The 17,773-nt window shown below is 41.0% G+C and overlaps 1 protein-coding gene across 4 annotated transcripts in view; it reads right to left on the bottom strand.

Annotated features, from left to right (window-relative positions):
- The window catches only part of MTTP (microsomal triglyceride transfer protein), a 33,459-nt gene that overhangs the window by 10,818 nt on the left and 4,868 nt on the right, over nucleotides 1-17,773 (bottom strand). For all 4 annotated transcript variants that reach the window (XM_072861721.1, XM_072861720.1, XM_072861722.1 and 1 more), the window contains 10 exons: nucleotides 12,914-13,101; nucleotides 12,202-12,345; nucleotides 10,096-10,203; nucleotides 9,222-9,338; nucleotides 7,887-8,026; nucleotides 6,876-7,026; nucleotides 3,295-3,452; nucleotides 2,209-2,377; nucleotides 1,521-1,628; nucleotides 307-519 (listed from right to left, as the gene is read on the bottom strand). In XM_072861721.1, the coding sequence (XP_072717822.1) occupies nucleotides 307-519; nucleotides 1,521-1,628; nucleotides 2,209-2,377; nucleotides 3,295-3,452; nucleotides 6,876-7,026; nucleotides 7,887-8,026; nucleotides 9,222-9,338; nucleotides 10,096-10,203; nucleotides 12,202-12,345; nucleotides 12,914-13,101 (1,496 nt within the window). The remainder of the gene's footprint in view (nucleotides 1-306; nucleotides 520-1,520; nucleotides 1,629-2,208; nucleotides 2,378-3,294; nucleotides 3,453-6,875; nucleotides 7,027-7,886; nucleotides 8,027-9,221; nucleotides 9,339-10,095; nucleotides 10,204-12,201; nucleotides 12,346-12,913; nucleotides 13,102-17,773) is intronic.

Here is a 17,773-nt window from a genome sequence, read left to right as displayed (position 1 = left end):
AGAGAAGGCAGTGGTCTCGTGAAGGGAGCCCAGTTTTCCCTGCAGACTGCCTGCCACCTTCCATGGCTGTGTGTGACTCTGGAGCCAAAGTTTGACTAGCGCACGCAGGCTGGGAGCTGGGATTTGGCAAGCAGGAATGTACAGAGTTTTCTGGGTGGAACTGAAATGTGTATAATAATTCCCTGGAGGTAAAAAAACCATACGTGGGGCATCTTTAAAAAGAGTGGGACTGACAAATGAACTCTGTTAATTTATAGTTTAATACAATCTCTTGCACTTCTTTTCTTGAGCAGTATGTTTTCTTACCTCTTTGGTGAGAAAAGAAGGATCATATCTCTGTAAGGCAGTGGCAGCAACATTGCTGATGGGCCCTTCTTCTGACTCGGCGTACTTCAGAAGCAGTGGAATTGCTTCGGGAAGGAGTGCATTCTTCAGTGCCAGCAGGTACATCCTCACATTGTCATCTTTCTTAGCCTTCTCCAGTCTACTTAGAATCAGCCTTTTGGCTTCCACAACAGCCTAAAGAAAATCAACAGCATGTTTAAATGGTGATCATAAACCTACCTTTTTCCCTCACAGAAGCAGGAGGGGCAGGGCTGGGTTCTAGCATGTTTTTGTTTCAAAGCATCATTGCGCCGGGTTAGCAAAGGTGTCATTTGTAAACTGTATGTTGATGGCTTCCTTCAAGCATAACCAATGTGGCTATAGCTACAGTGACAGCTGGTCCATAGATTTATCATTTGCTAGCTGCTGATTCATTTGCTAGTCCCCAAGCCAGGGACCTCACAGGTCTTACTTGTGTGGTCAACATGTCCCCACAAAAAAAGACAAGGGAAATGTTCTTTAGTGCTTCATAACATAACGTTGGAAGAGTGCTCAGCAATTACAAGGGAAGGAAAAAGGGATTCCTAAGGGCCATTCAGGTGCTCTGTGTCTTTTCAGCAGTGTGCTGCAATCCCTAACAGCACAGATCCAGCAGGCTGCAGTGCCTTGTCTGATCATCCTCATCCTCCATCACCAGCACCTACTCAGTCCATGGCCAAGGTGATAGCCTTCCTCCTGGGTTGTTCTGTGCATGTTTGGGGCAGAGCTGAGTACTTGAACCAATGAATTGTCTTCAAAGAGCTGAAATAACCTGAGGTGATTGCAGAGAGTAAATAGATCCTGAGTTTGCCAGTGTTTCTCTGAGGACATGGCTCATGCTTTTGGACAAGTGAGCAAAAGTACTGCTTCTGCTGACAGACTAGGCAGTGAGAAAAAGTTCTGTCAAACAAGGGCAAACTGGGAGAAATCCACAGAAACGGGAAGAGAACAGATTAAAGCCTAAAGCTGACAAAGTAGATGTCATTATTAAAAAAAGAAAAGTCTTCTCTCTATCAAACATAGGAGTTTATGGGCTTATTTTAAAACGGGGGGAATATGCTTCCCATGTCTCTCTTGCTCTCCCAGTAACATCAGCAGGGATCATTCACATGTGTTGCAGACCAGAATTTGGCCAGCAGTGAACAGCAGATACTCACTGGAAGCTTGCAGCCTTCTCTGTCGCACAGCTTTCTGATGAGCGCTCCCATGACAATGACAAGAGTTTCTCTGATTTCTTCATTTGCAATATCACCCTTAAACTTAGCCTGTTATGCAAAACCAATGCTGTTAGTCTCTCTATAAATATGATGAACCACAGTCTGTAGTGGGCTGAATACCCTCCCTCATTTCCTGTGAACATTAGTGCAATGCAAAGGCAGTGATGACCACAACGGCCTGGGCTCAGGCTAAGCAGAGCACTGCTCTATCATTACATATAGTAACTGACTGCCATTTACCCCTTGAGTTACATTCAGTGTCTCAAATAGTAGATTAATTTTGAAGCTATGTTTAAAAAAAAAAAAGACGTATTAAATCATTACAGGACTTTGATAAGGCAACAATCAAATAACCCTCAAATCGTTTTGCTAACATTCAGACTTATGTTTGTTTTCCAAGTAGTAGATATTGATAACATTTTACAAAATAAATAGAATTCCAGTCTGGACCTACTAATTTTTGTTGTTTCCAGGCTATATGCTACTGGCACACTTAAAGGAAACCCTGGAAGGGATAAAGAAAGGAAAACTGGAAACAGCAACAGCCGTTTCTTCTTCCCTTCCCCTTTGACAGGGATGAGGCTGAAGAATATTAACTCCATTGTATTTGTATTGTCCTTTGACTTACAGTTAAAGATTTCAGGAGCATTTCACTGGGGTGAGAAGCAAATCCACAGGCATACAGGAATCGCTCCTGCAGGGTGGAAGTGCTTGCATCCTTAAAGTCAAGAAACTCCAGTATGGCCTCCAGTGATGCTGGGGTTTGAGCAGAGGTTACGGCATCCACTACCTGCGGACTACAAAGAAGTGGAAATTAACGTATCATTGTAATGAACTAGAAAATACTGAAAAGACTTTGCTGCATACAGAAAAAAGAAGCTAATGTGCCGAAAGATCTCTTCATTGCAGGTAAGATACAGATTTTTTTACTCTCATTGGAAAAAACCATGTCCTTGAATTCTTCCACCTCAAAATGGTAGATGAACTCCAGAAATTATTCATATCCATAGATAATAATATTTGAATTTATTCAAATATAGGATCAAAAAAGTATTAAAAAACCAAAACTATCCAGAGTGTCTTAAAGTTTACAGGACAAGGTAGTAAATGGAAAAAAGTGTTTTATTTCTACACACAGAATAGCAACTACAGAACAGGCTTCAACTCTACCTGAGTTACCCTCAGGTTTATCTCTATTGTTATCAACTGCTATAATTTGTTTGAAAGATCCTGACTGTATGGTAGGACTCAGAAATGCTTTCCAGCTCCCAAGTCTAGGTGCACACACTGTTCATACCCAAACTCTAATATTAGGACAATATCCAGGGATGAACCATCCCCTTCTTTGCGCAATAGCTTCCATTTGAAGGAAATGCTTCCATTTGAAGGAAAACGGGCAAGTCAAGAACAAGTTATAGAGTGTTTCAAAAGAAGCAATCAGGATGAGAAGCTTTGGGTAAGTTACAAAGCATGTTTGCCTTGCATTGTAGATACAATCTTGGTGGCTGAACAGTGTGCTACAAATATATTATACTACAAAAACAAACACAACTTTACCAAAAAAAAAATCCTTTTCCTGTAGATAGTACTGAATACTGGTTTTGCAATGCTAGGACATCACCAGTAGAACTGAATGAAACTCTTTGCATGCAATTTGCCCTCCTGCAGTTTTAAGTAACTTAAACCTTTTGAAAGCTTGTTCATTATGACTTACAGAAGTTCTTTATTTTCACTTCTAATGATCTGCAGTATCTCCTCTTTTGTAGCTTTTCTGATGTTCTGAATGAAGGACAAAAAGCTTCTTGCTGCTTCAGCTTTGGAAAGTTTTTCAGGATACATATGTTCTCTGATGCTCTGCCAGTGTTCAGAAAGCTGTAAAGTAATTCACATTATGTCAAATCTCTCAGATCATAGTTTCATTTCTCAAAATCAGACTTACTAAATGCAGATATGTGGGCCAGTTATTGCTCAAATTAGCTGAAATCCAATGGATTGCTGATTCTTTAGCTAAGTATTATTTAGTTTACGATAACCCAGAACAAATATCTTTGGAACCTTTCTATAGCTCTCTCTCTTCCAGCACTTTAGTATTTTCCTAATAATGTACATTGTCTTAAATGCAATCTATTTTGGAACAAAACATCATTATTTAGACTGTAACTGGAATAAGGTGAATTCTCTCTCTTGCAAATTTACTGCACTTTCTGGTGAATGCAGTGTTTGCCTTCTGTTCTCATTTTCTTCTAAGTAATTTTTTTTTAAGTAAAAGATGCGCAATCCCCAGTTCACAAGTTAACAATATTTTCTTAGAAGATGGTAATTTTATAAGTGGCTTGTGTGGAACAGGAGTAAATGTCCCATAAGTAATTCCCATTTCTTATTCATAAACCTGCATAAGATGGGGAGGGATTTGTGTTTATTGTACAAAATGATAGGTAACATGGTATTAGAACAGGTATCAGCTTCTTCATATGTTGTTGCTGTACTTATTCCACACACCACATTTTTGACCTGAATGAGCCAACATGGTACCAAAGCACCTATATCTGTCCTTCCAGATACACTCCCACAAGAAACTGGTGCAGGTATTTTGACCTTTCGTCTCTCACTTGCCTTTGCCTCTGTTATCTCAAATTATCGAGAACATTCTTTGGTGAAAACTCATCTGTTCTTCACAGCAGTGTTTACTGCAGTTTTCCGGAGTGGGAAATAACACCAGCACCCATTTGACCTTTACTAAAATACTTCCCCTCTTCATGGGTTTTGTATTAGGCAATAACACTTGAACCTGCCAGCAAATAGAAGTGTCATCCAGCAGTGCAGAGTGCAACTTCCATCAACTGTAATAAACAATAATTAGGCAACAATGATTGAGACATAGGATATTTCCTGGGGATTAATGACCAGCTGGGAGGAGCTCATGTTCTGAGGCACAGATGGGTCTGTTAACCTCAACTGGTGATTAGTGCTTAGCACCAAGGTCAGTATGGCTATTATAAGCTGAAATTGGATAAACATATGGGGCACTTTCTATTCCCCCTGTTGAAGTTGCACCATAACCTGGCAAAAAATCTCTAACCTCATTAATCCTCTATTTTCTTCTGTGCAGAGCCCAGCTGTGTGGGCTGCTCTTAGTCAGCTTAGCCCATACCTTAGAGACAAGCAAGGTGGGACATGCGAGCTGGAGCCATCTCAAGCAAAAGAGAGTGGAGACCAAGTCTTCCTCTTTGCGGGGATGCTCTAACAATTCAACTGCTACAAGGAGCAGCTGCTGTCTCCTGCAGTGACCATGGCTTTAAAAAACAGCATTGACAGTTGACATTTGCGAGGAGCCTCGTTCTCCTGATGTGAATGTCAGGCAGTTTGGATTGAATACCCCAAGGATTCAGGTGCAGATGCACGCACTTCCACATGGCAACTCAGCCAAGCTTGGACACAAATGTCTGTCTTTCTGACAGAGAGATCAGACCAGAGATCTTGTGGGCACTCTAGGAAAATTCAAGCCAAACCAAGAGGTCCTAAACTGAGCAGGAGTTGGTTTTGAATGTCAGCTGCTTCACCAACCTACAAAGATTGGCTGCACAAGACAGAGAAAAACCATCTCAGTTTCAGAAGGGACAAGCATCCGTTCCTGTAGGAACCATGAGCATAAAAAAAATGTAAGAGCCATGAGCTCTTCTGAAAAAAGCATGCTTTATAATGTCTAAACACTGAAATCTAGGCCTAAATTTAAATGTAAATGTTGGCCATAACCTCACAGAAGCTAGTGCTGCCATCTGTGAAGTAGGGATAGTAATGGTTATTTTACCAAATTCATAAAGATACAGATAAGACCTGTTATGATTTAAAAAGGATTTTGAAAATGTAAAACTGTGGGGCATACCATGTCAGTATGGAATTAATGTATACTATGATATATAAGTACCAAATGTTATGTTGCTGCTTTGGATACAGTGTTCTGTTTATAGACCCCATCTTTTCATAGCAGTTACTGTAAAACACAGTGAGAAAGCAGGACTTCATTCTCATCGTTCCATTAGGTTTATAATGACATAGCTCAGTCCCCAGGCACTGCTCTGGAATTATATCCTATGTTTGTTATCTTGGTCTGGAAATTATAACTATTATGACAAACTCGGTTCCAAGTGACAAATTGGTCAGCACAAACCCCGATGGGCAGAGTCAGGGAAAAAGCACCTGTCCCTGCTCTGTTTAAGATCCCTTGATGTTCCCTGCTCAGAACTGCTCCAGCACACATGCAACATCATTATTTCATTTCCCCCAACATGTTTTTTTATCTTCTCTGCGGCTCAACAAGCATTAGACAAGATAAATTATTACAGTGCAATGCTACTTCCAAATAACTAGCACAAGTTCCAATATAGTAAGGTATTTGTGCTCATAAGGAGTATCTCTGGAGGATTAAAATTATGTGTGCTGAATAGAAGCCTTATCTTGCTTATCAAAAACTGACAGAGAATAATAATTCTTAAATTAATGTTCCCATTCACTGCTAAATTCATTCCACAATAGTAACAGCATTAAAACTGTTTGCTAACAATCACTGTAGCAATTGATATTAGTTTATGATGAATAGCATCAGTAAAACAAAAGATGATGTATTTACAGTACCACACTCTTAGTAGTCTTTAGATTACTTCAATATATTAAAAAAAGATTTTTCTTTTCCAGGGGCAAAATGAGAACAGTATTGGACTTGCCAAGAATACTAAAGCCCCATTTTATACTTATAAAATACATACAAAGTCTTTTAAATAGTAGACTTCCTTCAGGGTCAGGCAGTAAGAAGAGGCTAGATATATTACCAACAAATGTTTAGCCTGCCTAAGGAATGGCTAACCACCTTTAATTTCTAGGAGCAGTTCAGCTCCTCCATGACAGAATTGTTTATAAACACTGGCCAACCATCTTAAAAGTCATTTCCCACTCCATTACCCAGAGGAAATAAGCTCCTGCCAACTCAAGGTCGGCAAAGATGAGAGAAACCAAAAGGGTGTTGTATTTTCTAGTGGTCTTGAGAAATACTGCACTCAATCTTTGAAAGAGAGCAAAAAGGTTGGTACTTTTAAAGGTAGATCTTAAAACACCCTCGTGTGGTGGAGCACCATTGCATCACTGCTGTGCTCCCCAGTCTGGGGCACGTAAAACGTTCATTGCTACGTTATTCATTGCTACGTTAGACCGCTCCTAGTGGGCTGCTTGGACAGAAACTTCTTTCACACTTCTTCCGCTCAGCTAACCAACCGGACATCCAACGAGCCTGTGTTTACTTACTGAAGGACGCTTTTTGCATTCGGATTTGACTGGCTCTGCTACTAGTGGCACAGCAACGTAACTGGAGTCCAAGGTCTTGATAACACTGGCGACTTGCTTCCCAGCGATCAGTCCAGGGCCAGCTTGTACTGACTTCAGTTCCAGTCTCTGCCTGTGCATCCATACAGTGAAGACACCGTTAGAGCTCAACCGTTAGAGCAGAAATGCAGAAATCACAGCAAGAGGAAACAAAAAAACCCTCCACAGACCAAAAATACAGAACACAGACTTACTGAAGTCTCATTTTAAAATGTTCAGAACGTGGCAAGTCTATGGCTTTTTTAAGGTAACAGAAGTATCTGATACCAGCAGAATTACTGCTACAGGTATATGGCATAAAATACCTAAATAATAGACTTTCTAAAGTATGGATTTATAGCACCTGGTAAACAGCCTTCAGTAACCATATACATTCTGAAATGTTTCATATATTTGTTCATAAGAAGATCTAGAAAGTGAGATTTTGAAAGTACATTTTTTTAATATCATAATACTAAGTAGATACCCAAATCATTTATCTTGTATGAGTATTTCCAAACTTTCAGTGTTTTGGAGTCTGGAGTCTAACACAGATCTAGGTTTCACTGTTGTTTCCTTTCTATGCAGCACATTTTGCTTTCTATACTTCTGAACTTTGACATACTAGAAATGGAGATCCATTTGAAGTATTTCTTAAGAAATGAGAGGACACAGAAATGGAACACCTACAGAAGTAACGTGTTGCTTAAAATGTTTTGGCCAATTCTAGCTGTTTCCATTTAATTTCTTATAAATGTCATTATTTATTATTTGCAGTATGGTAGAGCCCTTAATCAAAGTTGGACTAGGTACCATACGGATACAAAAGAGACCCAAATCCTGACCTTGAGAGTTTAGAGCCTTAGATCTTGATGCTATAAGACATACACATATAACCTGATTTGAACCACTAATTCTGCGTACTATCAAAGACAGTCAAATTGCCCAACTTACTTTGAAACTATTTTGGCACCTGTTTTTTGTCGGTAATTCAGAAGCAAAACATAATTTTCTTCCGCTTTAATGGATTTAATGAAACTGTCTTCCAGCACATAAGTTGTGGCAGATGTGGCTTTTGTACTGACATCTAAAATCTGAAAATAATTAAAAAATAAACCAGAAAAAGGGCTGATCAATAAACAACAGAATAGGAAAAGAGCTCACAGTTCCACATCGGGGCAAAACTCATAATGAAATAGAGCTCAATGAGGAAGGTGCCTGTGGGTTGACAACATCTCAAGCTAAGCCTACAAACCAGGATCTTCCAGGTTCTCAAGAATTCCTTCTGCAACAAGAAGTCACTCAGTTCTGCACCATGTGTTTCAAATTCAATACATACCAGAAAAAAAAAGAGGGGGGAGGATGGGACGAAGTTATGAGCAGGCTGTAACCGAGAAAACGCTCGGTACTACATTTAGTTAAAAATACTCTTTAAATAAGATGAGAAGCTTTTCCAGGGAAATGTTTTGTAAATAAGATTGTCATGTTCACACCTGGGAAGCAAAGCCAGCCACCTTCCTTGTTCTGTTTGTAAACAGGATGAAGTCTTTGTGGCAAGTGTGAAAATCAGGAACTCAGTCATAGTGTTGAGGCGGTTTATTAACAGAGCATGTGCTACCGTTCTATTTCTCTGAGCTGAGAAAGGTCAGTTTCTGACACAGACAATCCCCGTGCCTTCAGCATATGTCCAGCTTGCACTCAGCAGTAACCACTTACAAAGGCATTTACTAGTAGTGAGGGACCACTAAGGACTTCAGTTACCTCTAACCTTCAGTTACACCTGTGCATTAGGGAAGCCTTTGACCTTCCAGGCAAGCCTGACAGGGCTCCACTCAGGAGTTAGCATCTTGCCCAGCATTTATTGTGTACGCTAAATGCTGTGACTCAGCAGCTGGGAAAAAGGTTACAATTTTCACTATGACTGTGACTGTATATAGTGTTTTCCTCCAAAGAAAAAGAAGCCTCACATTGATTAAAAATTCAGTACAGTCAGGACAAAAGTGCTGTAAATCTGCATAGAAACTAAAATATATTATGGATGAGATTCAAAAATGATGAGAATTGCTGTGCTGCACTTAATGTCAGCTGAGCCAAGGTGGTTGGAGAATCCATTCCCTCTTCTCCCCATGGGTACTACATATGAAATTTCTACTTGTAATACTACAAAATGTACATGTAGAATTTGCTTTCTGTAATGCAAGAAAGGACTTTTGAGAAAATGAGTAATAGCTATTAAGGATATATTTTTAAATAGGCAGAACAGATTTTATTTTGTTGAAGAAATCATACCCGGTTGTGGCTGGTAAATCCTTGTTTTTCTATTTCACAGGAGTCCAGCGCTTTTATTTTAGTCACTTGATCTTGCCGCACATGGTAAGTCGTGTTGCATTTGCCAGATATGTCCACCTTGAAAAAAAGAGTTAGATTAGGATAATCGCTTGAATTTATCTTTGTGACCCTGGAACACCTTCCAAAGATGAATCATTTTCTTCCCTGTTGGAATCTTTTACATGAGATGCTGCGCTGTTTGGGTTTATTTACCGGTTTTGAAGATATCAATGTTTCTAACAACCTGCTCTGGATAGCCAGGGGTACTTTTCATTAGATGGCTATGAAGGAAAGTAACAATGTTTGTTTACACAAAAAGGTTAGGAAACACCTGGCAGTTGGCACTATACTTATGAATTTGAGTTAAATTCCAGCTTTGCTCATGTGGACAGATGTAAAAATTTAACAGTGTAACGCAGATTAAATGGATGCAGCTAAACCATTGCTAACTTTGTGTGGATACTCTGTTTGATTTTAAATGGCCTAATCCATTGAATTGAGTTTAGGAATCAACCGACTTTAAACATCAGTATCATCTCTTTTATAGTGACCTGGTTTAAGTTGGTATATTACCAAATTCTGCTAAATTGGTAAGAGCATTTTAAATCAAATGGATTTTACCAATTCTTTATGTTAATTGCAGCAACTTAACTTGTGTCACCAAATATTCAGAAGGCTGTCTTTACGTTCCCAACCGCAAATGTGATCAAAGGGCTGATTTCTGTCACACTTCATTCCTTCTGAAGTCAGCAGGAGCCACAGGTCTACCTTTCAGGGCAGACCAGGCTCTGCCTGTTTCTCTGATGATGATTATCTTGCCAGTAGAGCACCATACCTCACGGGCAGTACCAGAGTGCAGCTGTAGCTGGAAAAGGCTAGCCAGACCTCTTTTAATGTTCTGAGTAAAACCAGGTTCATTTTGATACGAGTAGAAGTTTTGGACCTGTAGAAATAAAAAACAAGTATATAACAAATCTGGTTAAGTGAGAAAGGAATAGTGAAGAACCCCTCTAGAAAAACTCCCTTTTTTTTTTTCTGATTGGAAAACTGAATTTGGACCTGTTGTCCTTATTTAAGCAAACTCCAGAGTCTGCAGGGCCTGCCAATAACACTACAAACATGTTTCAGGCTTTAGCTGTATCTAAATACTGCTTCAGTGCAGTGAGCATTTTTCCTGCCTATTAATTAGAAATAATTTAGAAGGGAAACGGGAAACTACATAATTTCACAAGTCACTCATTTTTGTGCATAATCCTCAGATAATCCCTCCCCACACGCACATAGTATCTGTTGCACTTTAATCACAGATTACAAAAACACGGAATGAATCATAGGTAAATCACAGTTAGAATGATTAAATTATGTGTCAAACCCATCACAACCTTTGTACTTCCTGGGTCAACTGTTATGCTTGAGCCTCTCCTCTGGTAACAAGACTTTGCACCTCCACTTTGTATTCAAGGTGCTTTAAAAGCGCACTTTTTTCAGGAACTGTAAGTACAATCAGTGTGTTATCTCAGGGCAACCCTGGAAAGTGGTATCACTGTGCCAGGGATGAAAGTATCACACCACAGAGAAATCATAAAAGGAGCGTACAGACCCTATTACCTGAGAAAAAGCTCAAGTTTTTAATACTACATCTCAATCTTAGTGTGTGAACTGCTTAATGTACTGGGAGCAGATGTATTTTGACTGTGTTCTTCTGATACCTCTGTCCTCATTTAGGGATTTGTACAGTTGGAAGGGAGTGCTGTCCTGTTTCTTTTTATGTTGTGTAAAACTGATGACAAGGCTGAGTCTGAAAGTTACTGAGCAGGCCTGATAGCAGCTGCAATTCAGTAGGCTGAGCTGGCGGCCAGGGTATGTGCTCAGTGCCTATTTACAGCAGGAGGTAAAGATCCTGCCGGGATAGGGTGTCACAGCCCTCACTCCGCTCTGCAGAAGAGAAAAGGGAGTGTGACCTTCAACCTTCCTCCTTTTTCACTGCCCCACTGCCCACGTCCCACCTGCCCACTTGCTCGGGCTGCAGAGGGGAGAGCGAGGCTCTTGGCCTAATGCTCCCGGCCACAAGCAACGAGAGAATGAAGAAGTGTGGAGAGGAGGCAGGAGCAGCCACAGCTCAAGCCTTGTCGCTCCTTGGCCAGAGCAGTAGGCTGAGCACAAGGGGACAAGTGAGCAGCTCTGCAGGGAAAAAGAGAGGGAGATGGATTTACTTGATTCCCTTCCTGAGCAAGACTGGGACCCTGAGAGGTACAAGTGGACACGGGTGCTCCTGTGGTGGGACAGTGCTTTGTTGCTCTCTCAGGGCAAGCTATAAAACCCAGGTAAACACTGAGACACATCTGCTCACTGTCCCTTCTCTTCTGATTTTTGGAGACAGTTCCCAGTAGAGGAACAACATGAAAGGCTGTTTCAGTATCAAGCTCATTAACTTGGGACCACTGAAACTGCAGGTGACACTGAAGTAAATAAGCAAGCCAGAGAGGTGGGAAAAGCAGTCACACTAAAGTATTTGCTAAGGGTTTAAAGTGATTAACACTGTTCCTCACAGACTCGGTATAACCTCTCTTATGACAAACTGTATCTCCTTTTCTGCCTTCAGACCTTGGATAAAATCCTGGTCTCACTGAAGTCAACAGCACAAATCTTATACAGCAGTTATGCATATATCTACATGTGTACCCATATATTTGTGGCCAATCTGCTGTTTAGTTCCATGCTGTATGGTGTTCTCAACGCACAAGAGGCTTGGGCTGGAAGGGCCCCTTGTATAGGTAAATTACAGTCCATTCTAAATTATTGTACTTCGTATAGAAAGATAGGGCATGATAGCATATTAAGAACACTGAGAGGATAGTGAATTGGTAAATTCTCCAAGCCTGTAAGAAAATATTTGTCTCGGGTTTCCTCAGGGGTTGAATTTTAAAAGATAGGGTCTTACTTTTCCACGGACTAGCTCAAGAACTATGGGCCTCTGTAAAGCTTCCAGATATTCTTTCCCGATGATCTTCTCTGTGCTTTTTCCTTTGAAGATGTTTTTAGCAGCTGGACGTTCATTCACATTTTCAACTTGAACATCTCTTATCTAGCAAAGTAAAAGCAGAGAATATTCATGTCTAGCATTGGCCTGTGGTAGGCTGAAGAGACTAAATCACCTAATACATCTTTTTTATTTCTTCATTTTCGGTTATGATCATTAATCTTCTGATTACTATGTCTATGTTTTCAAAAGAACCCAGCACTCACCACTGGGGAAATAAGTGGAAGAAAAACTCACCGTAAAGCTAAGTACCAAACCCAGTTTGTATTTAGCAAATGTCATGATTTGCAGCTAGAACCGAGGCTTCAGACAACCTATTGCCCCTCAGGTAGGTGCTTGCACCCCCGTTGTTTGAAGCCTTAGAAGCTGTATGAAGCATTTTCAAAATATAGGAGATATTCTGAAGTTCTGGCTTATGATGTTAGATATATTCTTGTGAAGTCTTATTCTATAGGAATCAGTTTATCGAAGCAGCTGGTTTTAGTTGACAAGACTAGAGAAGAATAAAAATTTAACTCATCTTCTGAAACCAAGTTCTTCAAGATTAGATTAGCAGTTAGATAAATGCAGAAAAGTTTGGGCACATTTTAAGTTGTCTGATGGCATTCATTACCGTAATTTTGATCAACTGGTCATCATCATTGTCAGGATTTCTCCATAAGAGGTTGACATCCACACCAGAAGAAAGCCGGTAGCCTGCACTTTTCTGCAGTGATGCTTTTACCCGATCAACATACACTTCAGCTGAGTAAGCAAATTGATATAGCTTGTCATTATTTAAGCTTGGTCCAGTAGTGTGCCCTGTTTGGAAAGCAAAAACAGTGGTTTAGAATTGACTAACTCACATAATCTGTCATTTTCTCTAAAAAACACCTTTAGAAAAATTAAAAATTTAATTGCCAACAAAAGATTTATGGGAATGATCCTGCTACCCTTGATTACAGAGTCTGTCCCACTGGAGCAGATGGGGTTTTTTTGTGATTAAGTTGACACTAATCTCATATATTTAAGATAAGAATGCCCACAAGATCTTTTGTTCTAGCTCTACACTTAAATAAATAAAAGACAGTCAAATTCTTTACTTTGGATATGTTAGCATTAGTAATTAATCCAAAATTATTTGCAACTCAAAATACTGTAATTAATCATGCAATTTGTGTGCTTAGCAATTTGAAATGCACTGATGTAATTTGTGGGAGCCAACAGAAATTGTTCTCTGCATCTCTTGCACGTTTATCGGGAATCTTTCCATTGAAAGCCTTGCCCAGGGGTGACATGAATGTAATGAAGACATTGGGAAAATATTTTTTAGATTAAATAATTAAGCCATTGTTCTTTAAACTAAATAATTGTCCCCGTAGCTGTGCCTCTGCTGTTAATTGATGTATTTTAAGGGATATAAAAGCCAAATTCTAGCATAAATACAACTTGCATACCCAATTTATGGTGCCATTTCCATCTGCATTAACAACTCAGATAGACTGTTCCCTAGGGATTCAGTTGCACTCTTGTTAGTGTAAATTAAATCTGTAGTATACAAATGACTTTCATTTTTCCTTTATAAAACTACTTACTACCTCATCCTTTCTCATCTTCTCTTTCTCTGCTCTCATGCACAGCCATGTGGGCAATGTGTGGCACCAGTGTCACAACTCTCTACCCAGCCTCAGGCACAGGAATTAAGACCGTGCCCCTAAAATCTGTGGCTAAGGAAAATCAATTTCTTCTTGAATATCCTTTAAATATTTTGTCATTAAGGGTATACATAATACCCCTTTTCACTGCTTTCAAGGGCTTCCCTCCTCTGGTGCAGATGGCTACAAAGATCTCTTCCACACAAGAAAAATTGATGAAGTCAGTTTGTAGAGGGAAGAGGAAGGGGAAGGGGAAGGGGAAGGGGAAGGGGAAAGGAAGGGGAAGGAGAAGGGGAAGGGGAAGGGGAAGGGGAAGGGGAAGGGGAAAGGGAAGGGGAAGGGGAAGGGGAAGGGGAAGGGGAAGGGAAGGGGAAGGGGAAGGGAAGGGGAAGGGGAAGGGGAAGGGGAAGGGGAAGGGGAAAGGGAAGGGGAAGGGGAAGGGGAAGGGGAAGGGGAAGGGAAGGGAAGCTGGCTGTGCACAAAGTGCTGTTACATCTGCAAAGTAAATACACATACAGTGACCTTAGGTGCTATCTGTGAGCAGCGCAGCACTAGCCTCTCAGACCTAAATGCTGCACCACTGAATCCATTGGGAATTTCTTCATGGAGTTCAGGAGGCACAGAGCAGAAACAAAAACTTCACAACAGAGTTAATCTAAGAAAAGCAAAGTGCTGTCCTCAGGGAGATGCATCTCAGTCTTATGAAAAGTGCAGGGGGGGGGGGGGGGAGAAGAAAAATCTATCAAAACATCTCAGGCAAATTCTTAAGCATGCTGTAATGTAATCAGTGTGTTCAAAGTCTCTTGCAGACAATCAACAGGCTATCTTGATTTATGTCATGTCCCTCAGTGTTTTGTTTGACTCTGCTAAATAAATTTCAAATCACTGCATTGATAAAAAGGAAAACCAAAGTCTTTTCTTACTTCACTCTCATATTTTAAATCCCAGTTAGGTAGGTGCACAGTGTAGTTCCAACATAGCTGTATGGATATATTCTGCAGTGCTCAAAGAGTCCAAAATCTCCTTTTTTTAAAGTTTTGCTCACTTCCTTCCTCTATTCACTCAGGTGTCATAGCAGTAGGTTAAGGTCAGCTTCAAAGAACGTTTCCCTGAGGAAACAGCGACCCCAACAAGTTCGGTCTGCAAGTTGCGTAAATTGGCACACCTACACAGAACTAAACTGACTTATGCTTTATGCCAGCTGGAGATGTGGCACAGCAGGTTTGGTAATCCCAGGGGGAGCAGCCTGTTTGTATATGAGAGCTCAAAGCTGTGACTATGGATCTTTTTGCAGGGAGACTGAAGCATTAATGTTGGCAAGACAGGGCTCTTCTGGTTTTGTATGTCTTGTGTGTCTGCTTCAAAACAAAGTCACCAAGAGGTGCAGAACCCTTCTTTCAGGTTTACTGTGAATTTCCTAGCCAGTTCCCCAATTTCCCTTGCTCCTATCAGCTTTGAAACTACATTGCCCTTGAGAGCAGAGCGTGCTCAGTGCCTGCCCAGAGATGGCTGCACCTTTCAGGGACACTCCTCGTTCCTTGCAGTACCTCAGAGCTCATTGCTTCCTGGTTCGAAATGTCCTTCATTTGCAGCAGAAACAGCAGTGCTAATGATTTAGTATTGGCTAAGATTTTACGAATGCCACCCACTAGGTGCTTTCTAAACACAGAAGGTGACACAGTCCCATCTAAAGATAAAAGGTGCGGGAAAAGCATGACCAAGAAAAATTATCTGGGTGCTGACAGATGTGTGTCTTAGTAGTTAAGGTGGATGTTTGTGGTTTTGCTCTCTCTCTCTTTTGAGTTAAAAGCACCTTTCATCTGTCCTCTTCCTTTTCCCACAGCTCAACCCACAGAACTTTTTTTGCAAGAGTTCCTTCCCTCTTCCTCCCTTTTACCATTTGCTTGACCCCACATAGGAAAGAGCTCTTCCCTCCTGAAGGAAACAGATGAGCAAATGACGCAGCAGCTTCTTGCAAGTGTCATGGAAGAGATGAATAATTCCAAAGTATTTCTGGGAGCTAGAATAATATTAGGTTCTGAAAGCTTTCACTATTTCATACGTGGAAAACAGTGCAGTAGCCAGGGCAGAAGACGCCTTTAGTTGCAAGACTGGTGTCACTAATGGGAAAGGGTGAGCCAGCAGTGGATCACAATAAGAGAAGGAGGAGGGAGTACTGAAGGTAGTCCCAAGGAGTTAGCACTTACCCCGCTGGAAATGGGGAAGCCAAGAGAGAGAATTGGATAACATGGTCAGTTTGAGAGGCAAGGGGGATATTGGTGGCCGAAGGACAGAGACACAGTGTCACTGCCCAGAACCAGTATTCAAAACAGCATAACTAAATGTTCATGCCATCTTTCATGAAGAAAACACCAGTACTATTTAAAAAGGAATATTCCTACACCTTTCTGTTAGAAACTTTTCTTAAAAAAAACCCCTGCCTTTAGAAGCTCTTTCCTTTGTATTCAGCACAGCACTGGGATCCTTGCTGCCCGTATAGCCATTGCCATTTCAGCTGACGGCAACTGTCCCACTGACTGAGAAGGGAGAAGAGATGGACATAAAGACTGCAATCGGCCATGCTCTCTTGGGGTCAGAAGTGCCTGCTTTCAAGGTGGAGTGCATAACACATAAATGGTAACATGCCAAGTCTATAATTAAATCATGATACTGTATAATACAGAAGGTTACACTGCATGAGTAGAGACAGCTGTCAAGTCCTGTGCCTTTTATTAATACATATGGCATGCACAGCATGTGCGTCTCTAACTACTTGCTGGCTCTACCTTCATAAATTATATTTGCCACTGTTTCTGATACTGGATAGCTTTAAAAAGCAAAACCCATCCGCTTCTTTGAAAACATTTTTCAAGTGGAACTGCAGTAGGAAACTTTCACATGTGCTGATCTAGCTGACTTATGAAAAGGATATTCCTTCAACGTTTCCAAAAGGCAGCATGGCCTGGTGGAAAGGTAAAACATTCACCCTAATCCCAGCTCTGTCACTGAGGCACTAAGTGGCCTTTGGGCCAGTAATTTAGCTCTCAATCTCTCTGCACAAGAGAGAGATGAGACCTGGCAGAGCTGAAGGGAGGACTAACTAATGAGAAAATGCTTGCCCAGTACCCTGGGGATGTAAAGTGACAAGCAAATATTACTTCACATCAAGAAGGAGCTTTGCTTAATTGATATTAAGAAGAAGCTGGGAAGAGCAGACACCAGAAATGTGGCACGTCAGTATCTAGCCATAAACGTTACTTGGTAGTCTCGTGAAATACACTCACAGATAGAGGAACTGCCTGCAAACTTCTCTGCTTTATAACTCCGGTCGTAAGGGGGTATGGAGGTAGGGAGGAAGGTTGCTGCTCTGTGCTTACACACATACGGTGTCCCGGATCCCCTGCAGGGAGCAGGAGAGCACCCATGAGAGCACCTCTACAACCTTTTTAACAGTTTAACCTAGGATGGCATGCCCCCCTGCTCCTGATCATGATGAGGGCATCCTCATTAAAAACTAGGTGTTGGCTCATGTGTTAAGGTTGCTGCTCCTCTAAATTTAATGTCAGGTTGTACGTGAAGGGCCACTACTAAAGACACCTTTCCTTGCATCATACACTGGCACTGCTGAAGCGGGCAGTCTCCAGATTTCATACCCTTGACCTTTGTCAGGACACCTGAGTAAAGCCCTGCTCCCAGGGCTTGTGCAGACATCCAGGTTTTCATGACTTATTGCAGAGCAAGCTCCCCATGAAATTAATGGGATGCTTGTTACCGACTTTAGTGGTAGCTGAGTCAACTGCTCAGAAGCTGAAACCTGGAGAGCCCTGAGCACTTCCTGA

The sequence above is a fragment of the Ciconia boyciana genome, chromosome 5 (genome assembly GCF_034638445.1).
Source record: "Ciconia boyciana chromosome 5, ASM3463844v1, whole genome shotgun sequence".
In the NCBI taxonomy this organism is placed as follows: Eukaryota; Metazoa; Chordata; class Aves; order Ciconiiformes; family Ciconiidae; genus Ciconia; species Ciconia boyciana.
The sequence above is the reverse complement of the archived record's forward strand: the minus strand, read 5'-3'. Positions and strand labels throughout refer to the sequence as shown.